Raw genomic sequence first — 12,522 nt, 5'->3', positions numbered from 1 at the left:
AATATTGAGCGGAAGAAGTACGCCAGAGGGGGACCCACCTGGCCACGAGGGTGGGGGGCGCGCCCTACCCCCCAGGGTGCGCCCCCTGCCTCGTGGGCCCCCTGTTGGCTCTCCGGTGGCCATCTTCTGCTATATGAAGTCTTTCGTCAAGGGAAAAATCATAAGCAACCTTTCGGGACGAGACTCCGCCGCCACGAGGCGAAACCTTGGCGGAACCAATCTAGGGCTCCGGCAGAGCTGTTCTGCCGGGGACACTTCCCTCCGGGAGGGGGAAATCATCGCCATCGTCATCACCAACGCTCCTCTCATCGGGAGAGGGCAATCTCCATCAACATCTTCACCAGCACCATCTCCTCTCAAAACCCTAGTTCATCTCTTGTATCCAATTCTTGTCTCCAAGTCCGGGATTGGTACTAGTAGGTTGCTAGTAGTGTTGATTACTCCTTGTAGTTGATGCTAGTTGGTTTATTTGGTGGAAGATCATATGTTCAGATCCTTTATGCATATTAATACCCCTCTGATTATGAACATGAATATGCTTTGTGAGTAGTTACGTTTGTTCCTGAGGACATGGGAGAAGTCTTGCTATTAGTAGTCATGTGAATTTGGTATTCGTTCGATATTTTGATGAGATGTATGTTGTCTACCTCTAGTGGTGTTATGTGAACGTCGACTACATAACACTTCACCATTATTTGGGCCTAGAGGAAGGCATTGGGAAGTAATAAGTAGATGATGGGTTGCTAGAGTGACAGAAGCTTAAACCCTAGTTTATGCGTTGCTTCGTAAGGGGCTGATTTGGATCCATATGTTTCATGCTATGGTTAGGTTTACCTTAATACTTTTGTTGTAGTTGTGGATGCTTGCAATAGAGGTTAATCATAAGTGGGATGCTTGTTCAAGTAAGAACAGCACCCAAGCACCGGTCCACCCACATATCAAATTATCAAAGTACCGAACGCGAATCATATGAACGTGATGAAAACTAGCTTGACGATATTCCCATGTGTCCTCGGGAGCGATTTTCTCCATATAAGAGTTTGTCCAGGCTTGTCCTTTGCTATAAAAAGGATTGGGCCACCTTGCTGCACTTTATTTACTTTTGTTACTTGTTGCTCATTACAAATTATCCTATCACAAAACTATCTGTTACCACTTATTTCAGTACTTGCAGAGAATACCTTGCTGAAAACCGCTTATCATTTCCTTCTGCTCCTCGTTGGGTTCGACACTCTTACTTATCAAAAGGACTATGATAGATCCCCTATACTTGTGGGTCATCATTCATGGCGCTCTGGACCTTGGAGGTTGTAGCCGAGCAGGTCCCCGAGTCCGCTGGCTGAGGTACCTCGGTTGCGGCGTCCGAGGTAGGAAGGGGACCCGCACCGTTATTCCGAGCCGATGTCCTATCGACTCCTTGACCCTCCATTGTCGGAGGAGGGATGGATTGCCTGTGAAGGGATTAAGAGAGTTAAGAATCATGATAAGTTGTCCTCGTAAGAGTATTAAGAGTTACCTATGAGCCGAGGAAGTGCTCCGGCCTACCCCCGTGGTCGCCATGCGCACCCTGGCCCCCGACGTCTCCTGTAATGGGCTCCTTCGAGGGGCCGGTTCTCCATGAGGACGCTTTGCGCGTCAACCCTTTGGAGTAGAAGTCAGAGGACTGGGGGGGCTTCGCGGCGAGAGGCTCTCTTTTGAGTAGAGGAGGGGGGCTTTACCGAGGAGGCCGGCCGTGTTCCTGGCACATCCGGAGTGACGACAACCTTTGAGCCGCGAAGGCTCTCCAAATAGAATTTCCCCTCTTCGTATATAAGGGACAGCTCTTCATCCTCGTTGAAGAGAGGATTGTCCGCCCGACTGTGTGTCTCCGGTTCAGGCACAGGGCTGCTTAGGGCCTCAACCCAGCACCTTCATCTCTGTCCAGGTTCAGTAAAGGGCTGGTCAGAGGAATTAACCCTAAAACAACTTAGATGAACAAGAAGGGCCGAGGAAACTCACTATTTCTGCAAGATTCTAGTAATTCAGCCCGTCCCGAAACTGTTATCTCGCGAACTCCTTGGCCGATCCCTGATATATACTGGCTAGAGCGGCCCCGAGGACCTCGGGTTGTCAAGATTTGCTCGGACAGATCAGGTGGTGTCATTGGTTCCATTGTACATGCATAGTAAGTGCGGGCGTTGCCTGAGTGGTTGGACTCTTTAGCTGATTGTTGTGGCCACAACATCTATAATGGTGAGGCCAGTATTTGTCAACAGTTTCACTTGGGCTGCCAGGATAACTATGTTGGTATCGTCCTCCTGGGCAACAGTCCGCGGTCTCTAGCTATAGCGCTTCTTCGGGGGTTCCGAGGAGAAGGCGGGGAGCTCAGGCCGAACGGGGTCAAATAACGGGACGTCGTCTATGTAAAACCACAAGGATGACCAGAAGTCAGTATCCTCCCGAGGGCTACCCAGAGGATAGTCGGTCCCTTCGATTGGGCAGACCTCGGGAGCTCCCACCTCGTATAACACCTCGGTTGGGGAACAGGGTGTTATGCAAAAATACCTCCGCCAGAGCCTGAAGTGCACTTCGCATATGATGTGCATCTTGCATAGGGCCATGAACCCGACGATGTGTAAGATGGAGTTGGGTGTGAGGTGGTGGAATTGCAACCCGTAGAACTTGAGCAAACCCCGAAGGAAGGGGTGAATGGGAAATCCCAGGCCACGGAGGAGGAAGGGGATGAAGCATACCCGTTCGACCTCACTTAGGGACAGATGGCTTTCCGCGTGTGCTTGCTCGTTCATTGACATCAATCCAAGGCGAGTAGAGGCTAGATTTGAATCTGGCAGATAGCCCTGGGTGGCCAGGCGCTCTAGTCGAAGACGAGGGATGGAACAGCTCCCCCAATCACCCTTGACAGGATCATGAGGTCGCCTCGAGGAACCCGCATCGCTCGCCATTGTTTGGACTCTCGGGTTTGGATCCAAAAGTAGAAGAGGAAAGCACGCAAAGATCGGTGCGGCTAGGCTTGAGATGCGCTCTGTCCCAGCCCTAGATTATGTGGTTATAAATAAAGAAAAGGGCGGGCTAATGCTTCATTGTTCTGTCATAAAGCGACCCGACTTCCTAGAGGCGTACGACGATCGAGGACAGAGATCTTGCACCACGTGTCGTGGAACCGGGGTTCGAACATAATCGTTAGAAGGACCAAAGACCTCAGAGCCGAACTAAGAAAGGTACCAAGAAGGAACTCATCTATCGAGCCAAGACTCCGGAACCGAAGTTCGAGAATATCATCCTCGGCATCGAAGACCAGTTCAGGGGCTACTGACGGTGTCCTGGATATGGGGGTACTAATCTATCCGACCCATAGTCCTTGGATGGCGCGGTGGGCCCTCATTCTCTTCAAGCTGGAGTCTAGAAGCTGTAAGCCTAGGCGTGATCGAGACTACCTCTGCCGAAGACTTGACGTATACTCCAAGACATCTTCAACCGCCTCTGTGCAATTCCCCGGATACCGACCATGTAACCCTAGATACCCTACCTGGCGTGTATATAAGCCAAGGGGTTTAGACCGTAGAGGCCCCCGAATCACAATTACATTCACCTAGCCCTAGAGGTAGAACACAATTCATGATCTCAAGTTAGATCAACTATGTACCTGATACATCTACATCAAATATAATCAAGAGGGGGATGTAGGGTTTTACCTCCATCAAGAGGGCCCGAACCTGGGTAAACATCGTCCCCCTATTCCCGTTACCATCGATCTGAGATCCACACCTCAGGACCCCCTACCCCGAGGTCTGCTGGATTTCTCACCAACACCCGACGAGCACCGCCACCTGCGAGGAAGAGAATGTCGTCGTATGGCCACTGCTACTTCTTGAGCTTGCGTTGATTTTTCCCTTGAAGAGAAAAGGGTGATGCAGCAAAGTAGAGACAAGTATTTCCCTCAGTTAAGAACCAAGGTATCAATCCAGTAGGAGGCACAAGCAAGTCCCCAATATATGCACCTGCACAAACTAACAAACACTTGCACACAACGCTAAAAAGGGGTTGTCAATCCCTTCACGGTCACTTGCAAGAGTGAGATCTAATAGAGATAGATATAAAAGATCATTAAAAGGCAAAATAAAGTAAATATAAATAAATTGCAGCAAGTTTTTTTTGGGTTTTTGGTTTTATAGATCTGAAAATATATGATGGAAAATAAACCCAGGGGCCATAGGTTTAACTAGAGGCTTCTCTCCCGAAGAAAGCATACGGTGGGTGAACAAATTACTGTTGAGCAATTGATAGAAAAGCGCATAGTTATGACGATATCTAAGGCAATGATCATGAATATAGGCATCAAGTCCATGACAAGTAGACCGATTCCTGCCTGCGTCTACTACTATTATTCCACACATTGACCGACTCCTGCCTACATCTAGAGTATTAAGTTCATAAGAATAGAGTAACGCCTTAAGCAAGATTACATGCTGTAGAGGGATAAATCCAATCAAAATGGTAAAAAAAACATCTTTTTTTCCTTAATGGCAACAATACAATACGTGCCTCAATACCCCTACTGTCACTGGGTGAGGACACCGCAAGTTTGAACCCATCACAAAGCACCTCTCCCATTGCAAGAAAAACCAATCTAGTTGGCCGGACCAAATCGATAGATCAGAGAGAAATACAAAGCTATCGTAATCATGCATAAAAGAGTTCAGAAAAGACTCAAATAATATTCATAGATAATCTGATCATAAATCCACAATTCACCGGATATCAACAAACACACCACAAAAGAAGATTACATCGAATAGATCTCCAAGAACATCGAGGAGAACATTGTATTGAAGATCAAAGAGAGAGAAGAAGCCATCTAGCTACTAGCTATGGACGCGTAGGTCTGTGGTAAACTACTCACACATCATCAGAAGGGCAGTAAGGTTGGTGTAGAGGCCCTCCGTGATCGAATCCCCCTCCGGCGAAGTGCCGGAAAAGGCCCTAAGATGGGATCTCATGAGAACAGAAGCTCGCAGTGGCCGAAAAGTATTTTTGGTGTGCCCTCCGGTGTAGGGGGATATTTGGGAATTTATAGTGCTGGAGTTAGGGTTAGGAGAGCCATGGGGGACCCACAAGCCCCCTGGCCGCGCCCCCAGGGCTTGTGGCCCCCTCGTGGGTCTTGTGGCCTCCTCCCCAAGTCTCGTGGGTGTCTTGTTGTCCAAGAAAAATCATCGTAAAGTTTTATTCCGTTTGGACTCCATTTGATATTGATTTTCTGTAAAAGTCAAAAATAAGGGAAAAAACAGCAACTCGCACTGGGAACTAGGTTAATAGGTCAGTCCCAAAAAATGATATAAAATAGCATATAAAACATCCAAGATAGATAATATAATAGCATGGAACAATAAAAAATTATAGATACGTTGGAGACGTATCAGCCACCTCCGATGATGCTACGGGTACGCGAAGGCTTGCCGGAGCACACTCGCTCCAGTGGGCTAAACCATGCGAGCTACCTCCCCTCTCCCTGCCTGTGCGCCGTCGTCGGAGTTCCCCCGCGCCTCAACCAGGTTTTAAAAAGAAAACCTGACGGGTGGACCCTACCCCTCAATGACCCACTTAAGTCCCGAAGCGGTATATTGGCCATGGCGTATTCTAAAAATATACCTTCGACGTGGCGCCCCTTGGGATTTTCAGAATTTCAATTTAAATCATTTAAAATACTTCTGCTGACTCAACTTTGACCATGAATATCTCCTAAACTATAAGTCCAAATCAGTTGATTCTTTTTGCATTCTTTTTTTATTTAACTTCCTTTCTGTTGGCAAAGTTTGAGTTTTATTTGGCCTATCTAGAATTTCCGTACAAAGTTTTGTTGATTTGCTCTTTATAGAAAATGCTTTGCAATTATTTCTAGAGAGAGATAATTCAGGAGGTGAAGACCAGGTGTGTTGTGACCCTCCACTTGTTCAAGGCAAGTCACTTCATCCACTTGCTTGATGGCATTTGCAACGTCGTGGGTTCCAACTTGCATATTATTGGTTATTTCCGCTTTTTCTTTACTTCGCTTTTTTGCTCTTATTGTTTGCTTGAATAGAGATTAGCTATAAGAAGTGGTATAACACCAGTAGAGTACTATAGAGGTTTAACTATTTTACCTTGATCACTTCGGAACTAGTATTCGCAATGAAACTGGTAACTACTTTCGATAACATGAACCGTAACGAATAAAACAGTAGTAACGAGGAGACACTTCGGGGAAAGACTTTACTTACGATAGTAGTCTTCTCTAAGTACTTTCATTTGAGAAAAGCATTGTTTGAGCTAGGTAGGATTGTCGTAGAATAGCTCCTTTGTACTCCAACCTTAATAACCGGTCAATCCAAGTGCCACAGAACCGAACCTCCTTGGTACAGCCACATTTATCCGAATGGGAGGTCCCTATTTCAATCATGGTTATGTCTCTTCCGCGTGTCTCCAAAGAGGGAAACTGGGATGCGTAGACTTCCTCTGGCCGGGAAGTTACCATCTAGTCAAGAGAGCCTCGGTTGGTAGATGTGCATAGAAAAGTTGATAGATTCCTGGGGGCAATAAGTTGTGCCATGGGGTGGCAAGGACCCGGATCCTCTCTCCCAGTGCTAGCCTGCAGGAGGTCGGAGACATGGTTAGAGGGCCACGCCATGAGTGAGATTTGTTGGACTAATAGTCCATGGTGTGGGTAAAGTGTACAACCTCTGCAGAGAGAGAGAGAGAGAGAGAGAGAGAGAGAGAGAGAGAGTTGAAACTATTCGAATATCCGGGTCCCCGACAATGGGACACCGTTCGTGTTAAGGCACACTATTTGACCAAGCACCCAATATCTTTTACGGTAGTGTTAATAGTCATGATAGACGGGTAGTCTACTTTACAAGTTGGATGATCGAGGATCATGCCGGAAGAAGGTCCATCAGACGTTAAACGAGCAGACTAAACTTATGCGGTATTTATGCTAGTTTTAATTATGCAAGTCTTTACTTCGTTGTTATACTTGTTTACCTTGATCTTGCTTGCTTGATTTTGGATTGTTTGTCAGCTTGCGAGTACATTCAAAGTACTCACCAGGCTTATCATGCCAGATGCACGACAAGCTTCGTAGAAGGACGTCGAGAGCGAGAGCTAGACTGTGTCCTAGTAGTGTCCCTTTGGATTGGAGTCCCACCAGTGCCCCGCCTTCCACTATATCATATCATCCCCGCCACTAGTGTATCATTAGCCACTAGATCGTGGAACAATAACCGAGCACTATTGCTCGTATTCTATTACCTTGGTGAGCAAGAGTATTGTATCATAACTTCGTGTACCATTTGAGTACTCTATTAAAATGTGGTTGATCTATACCAAACTATAGTCGTGTTCTAGAAGACATAGATCTCTGGGCTGGAACACAAGGGCCTCCAGTTCTCTCAGCCAGGGTGTCACATTTGACAAATCCCAAAGCACATCGTCCGGTATGAAGGTACTCAATACTCTCATGGTCTAAGAAATTATGCATCGTTAATTTTCTTTGTGTTATAAACCATTAACTTGAGACAAAAGGATCTCATAGTATAACATTCAATTAGGTTTGTTCAACACAAGTGTTCTGCTAACATTGTGTACTCAAAGTTGTCGGCATTCTTGTGCCCGCGATCAGGAAAACAGAACCATCATGCAACACCTAGCTAGTCTTGGAGGTGTGACTAGAAATCTATTTTATCGTTTATTATTTCACACATGCACATGGGTTTCCGTCTGAGCCTCTTGGATATATAGACTCGAAAACCATTGCAATTATAGCACATAATATAAACATAATTACGAACATGGAAATACATAATAATATTTATTATTGCTTCTAGGGCATATTTCCTTCAGAAGGAACATGCGGTGTCTATACCGCGTGTGTTGGAAAGTTGAAAGTCATCGACAGACAGTCTTTCAAAAATTAATGTTGATGCTCCATTCCTCAAAGTCTTGGGCCATGGAGAACTGGACTGGTTGTGCATATGATCACATGGAAACCTTATACGGGCTCAAGCATGTTGGTATGAATATGCAGGATCTCTCGACGATGGAGGCAATAGCAATCTGGGATGCACTAATGACATGGGCTAGAGACAAATTATCATTGAAAGTGATGCCTTAGCGTTTGTTAATTTATATAGACATTTGGGGTGTTTGCAAAAGCTGATATAACTTGTCCTGTTCAGGAGATTAACAAGCTATTCAGAAATATCATTAGCTTAGTAGTATTTCTTTTGTTAGGCAAGAGGCCCATATGATCGCTCACCTAAGTGCCAAACAGGCTAGTGAGGTTCGTTGGAGGTGTCTGTGGATCAACTATGTTTAAGAATTTCTTCATGGTTGTATTACCCGCGAATGTATTTCATGTGAGTAATCAATAAAGCTGCTAAATTAGAAAGAAAGTAAAAGGTATTGCGATGCGTATATTGACATGCCAAACCGCGCGCGTTCCACACACAGATTTGTAGCTTGACTTTAAACCCGGGCAAACGTCGGGCTGGGCTTGTAAAAGCCTGACCGTCATTTCTTAAGCTGAGCTCAGCCTAAAATTAAGCGGGAAGCCCGAAATACTCTCTGTTTTCAAGCCCGAGCCCAGCCCGAAATTAAGCCCAAAGCCCAAAAGCACAACCCGAACACTCTTTTTAGTGTACGCACGTGCAAGCCCGGCCTGAAATACAGAGAAAAAAAGAAGCCCAAGCCCGGCCCGAACCATCTTCCAGGCTGCAAAACAAGGCCTAAGCCCGGCCTGGGTTGTCCATGCCTAGGTTTTACTCGACTCCGGAGCGCACCTTGGGTAGACTCGTGGACAAAAGCAGCATGCAAGGAGTCATCTGCCAGTTCTTCGCACCGTACCCGTAGCTACTCTGCTTTCAGCTCAGGCTGGTCGTCAGGCCCTGGCCTTGTGCCAGCGCTCTCGACCAATCGGCCACCACCTTTTTCTTCTTCCTTCTGCCACCATCTTTCCGGACGGCAGAGGCAGAGTTCAAATCCCACCATAGCCTACACGCCCCTGTTCCCTCTGGTTAAATTGATAGCCTAAAACCCCCGTCGCCCACGCTTCTGTCACACTCACAGGCACAGCCACGCTCGAGCGAGAGCCACCCAAGCGGAGCCGAGCGAGCGCACCAAGCCAAGCCGGCCGGTCGAGATGGCGTCGTCGTCGCCGCCGTCGTGGATCATCCTGGGCAGCGTGGCGCGGGTGTCCGGCACGGACGCCGCGGCCGAGGACATCCCGCCGGGCGCCGACCTCGCGCTCGCCCTCGCCGCGCCGCCGCGCGTCACCCTGCTCACCGTGCCCCTGCGCGTCTCGCCCGGCCCGGACGAGTACCCCATGGTCCTCGCCGTCGACCCCTCCGGCCTCCTCCTCCTCTCCACGCCCCCGGCCCCGAGGCCTCGCCCGTTGCCGCCCTCCAGACCCGACGCCGACGGCTTCGTCACGCTCAACATCACCGACCGCAAGCCCCCGGGCTACTACGTCTGCGACGCCTCCTCCTCCTCCGCCGCCCGCCTCCCCGGCAACGGGCGCAGTTTCCTCGACGCCCGCTCCGTCGGCCTCCTCGCGTCCCCGGCGGGCGGCGGCCACTACATGGTCGTCGAGCTCCAGCCGCTCATCGGCAGCGACGAGGCCACGCTGCTCTGCTTCTCGTCCGTGACGGGGTGGTGGAAGGAGAAGGACGTGTTCTACCCCGTGCGCTACGGGATCTGGAACACCGACGCCGCGATCACCAACGCCGGGAAGCTCTGCTGGGTGGACCTCTCCTCCGGCATCCTCTCCTGCGACCCGTTCGCCAAGAAGCCGGTCCTGGACTTCGTCGAGCTCCCGGAGGGCAGGCTGCGGCAGAATATCCACTGCCTCCACTGCGCCGGGAGAGAGCTGAGCACGCGCCGCTGCGTGCAGGTCAGCGCTGGCATGTTCCGCCTGGTGGAGCTAACCTGCGGCGACCACAGCTCTCGGCCCAGGGGCGTCGTGCTCGCCTCTTGGATGAGGCTCCAGCAGGCGCAGTCCCGGAGCCACCGCAAGGCACCTCGGGTGGTCATGTGGACGCTGGCCGATCAGGACACCGGGGAGTGGAAGGTGGAGCACAGGGTGAACTTGGCGGACGTCTGGGCGGATGGGAGCTACAAGGCCACCGGGCTGCCCAAGAAAACACCTGTGCTCGCGCTCGTCCACCCCAAGAACCCAGATGTGGTGTACTTCTTCCTGGGCAAGCACCTCTTGGGCGTCAACCTGCGCACGAGGAAGGTGGTGGAGTGTGAGGTCTACGAGCTGGTCGGACCGAGCAGGAAACATGTCTCCTCCCGCTGCGTTCACCCATGGGAGCTGCCGGCAACGCTTTGTGTAGGTAATCAACAATAATCCACATCGTCTCATCTGTGCTGTTGCTTTGATGCTGTTGATATGAGGTTCAGAACAATTGAGAAAGACTCTCCTTTTCACGCTGATACGCCTTCTAATGTGCTGATCGTGTATGCTGGACGTGATTATACCTCAAATATGTGGTTTTGGTAGCTATAGGACCCTATAATGATCTGATCCTGATTCGTGTTTGGACTCTGAGATAGTTTACTCTGTCCATATTTGCTGGTTGTAACTGTGATCACACATATTACCGTCTCCTGCAAATTTTATGGGAGTGAAAAAAATTCTGTCTTAATCGATAATTAAACTGTACATCCTCTTACCCATATCTGGCCTTGTCTATAAATGAGTCTGTAGTTCCCCCGCAGAAAATAGGTGGATGCTGTAGAGTAAGCAACTACATTCTTCAGTACATATACTTGCACATGCCCTGCCAATGCTAAGGTGTCAATTAGCACAGCTCCAGTGCTAGTCATTCCGTCAGAATCTGCGTAAGCATGTATTTCATTATCATTTTGAAAATGCATTGGAAATGATTTAGTTACCGGTTATCCTTGCCATACATGCATCATCGATCCATCTTTTTATATCTAATATTTGTTTTAGATGTTCAATTCTCCGTTAATGCAGATTTTGTAGCATTCATTGTAGACAACAACTTGTGTGCAGTTGTATCAGCTTGTTGGAACTATATGATTAATAAGGTTCTACTATACTGTAGAAACTAATTCACCCATGTAGTAGAACATAATATGGATGTGAACTGGTTTCCTATTCCTGTAGTCGGTTAGTGGCAGGGGTACTGCCATAGACCCGGAACTACTGAAGTACCATTCCAGTTTACGATAGTACTGAGTGTTTATCTTCATGGTCTTACAAGTATGTTTCTAAATTAATTTCTGAAGTGTTCCAGTTTAGGCTGTGTGAAACAAAATAGGCTAATCTTATAGCTAGGAGTTTCAACTGTATATGACCTCTATAGACTTAATAAAAGTTTTCCTAAAACAACCAATGAAGGAATTTTATCTGACTGAACTTGCTCCATGTTCCTGAGGATGCTCTCAGTTATCTTTCACTGTATGCATATTTCAGAATTGGAAATGCCATCTCTGCATCATGGCAAAAAGGGATTCTGCTTCTCTGGACATAATGTTATATTTCTATCTCTTCACTGTAGCATAGTGTATCTACCTGCTTCTGTGTTATGTTGTTATGTAATTTCGAATGACAAGAGTAAGGTAGATACTCTATCAATTTGTATAGTAGTATCTTTCAACATCAATAAAAAGGGTTTGCATGGTATCTAGCTGTGGTGAGTTAATCGTAAGGGCTGTTTTCTTTTGGGAAGCAACCAAAGTTAATTCTGCACCACCTTAATTTTTGTTTCACTTCAATTAACATTCTTTAATCCAAATTTAGGCCAAACGATAAATTGAATGCTTATTTTTGTGAGTGCTGGATCGTGTACTCTGACTAATTAGAATGCTATTCTTATTTCAACATTGAAGGTATTCCTAGTGAGACCGGCAGTGGTGTGAATGACGGCTTTGCTTCTGTGGCTTCTAATGAGAGGGGCCGAGATTGAGGAACAGAATTACCATGGTGGCCTTTTCGCAGGTGAGGTTATCCACATTGCCTCTGCATTCCATCTTGTTTTGAAATGGGCTGTCTTCCATTTTTTTTGAGCCGCTGTCTTCCATTGCTGCTACAGCTTGTAACAGTTATGTCCTTCTTCCACAGTTTGGTTCAGATAAGGCCCTGGAACTGGAAGTAGCACATCAAGTTATTGCAAGGTGGCTAGAATTAAGACAACTCCTAGGTGATGACCAGCCTTGGCGTCAACAGCCTCCGGATTGTCATGTTTCAAATGTTAACTTCATGTTTTTATCTACTCTTTATGTCTGTTGGCACTTCAGGTGTAACGAATTAGCTGGGTTACTCACTTGCTTGCATGGACTTGTGCACTCTGCTCAGTAATTTACCGTTGCATGCTGTATTATCAACTGCTTATGCTTTCCTTGGTTCTGATCAAATGGAAGTGAGGATGCATCTTGTGCTTCATCAGATTCCAAAGTTACAAACTTTCTCCGACCGAGCCTTTTCCTCTCACATTGATGTAACTAGGCTAACTAGCTGATAAC

General features: G+C 47.5%; 1 protein-coding gene across 1 annotated transcript; it reads left to right on the top strand.

Moving 5' to 3' along the window:
* Positions 1 to 8,913: 8,913 nt before the first annotated feature.
* Positions 8,914 to 12,384, top strand: LOC123074364 (uncharacterized). The gene is made up of 3 exons (XM_044497228.1): positions 8,914 to 10,364; positions 11,890 to 11,998; positions 12,122 to 12,384. Exons 1-2 carry the CDS (start codon positions 9,170 to 9,172, stop codon positions 11,964 to 11,966), a joined length of 1,272 nt encoding a protein of 423 aa, XP_044353163.1. The 5' UTR covers positions 8,914 to 9,169; the 3' UTR covers positions 11,967 to 11,998; positions 12,122 to 12,384.
* Positions 12,385 to 12,522: the final 138 nt, after the last annotated feature.

The sequence above is a fragment of the Triticum aestivum genome, chromosome 3D (genome assembly GCF_018294505.1).
Source record: "Triticum aestivum cultivar Chinese Spring chromosome 3D, IWGSC CS RefSeq v2.1, whole genome shotgun sequence".
Taxonomy (NCBI): domain Eukaryota; kingdom Viridiplantae; phylum Streptophyta; class Magnoliopsida; order Poales; family Poaceae; genus Triticum; species Triticum aestivum.
This window is presented reverse-complemented; position numbering and strand designations above follow the sequence as displayed.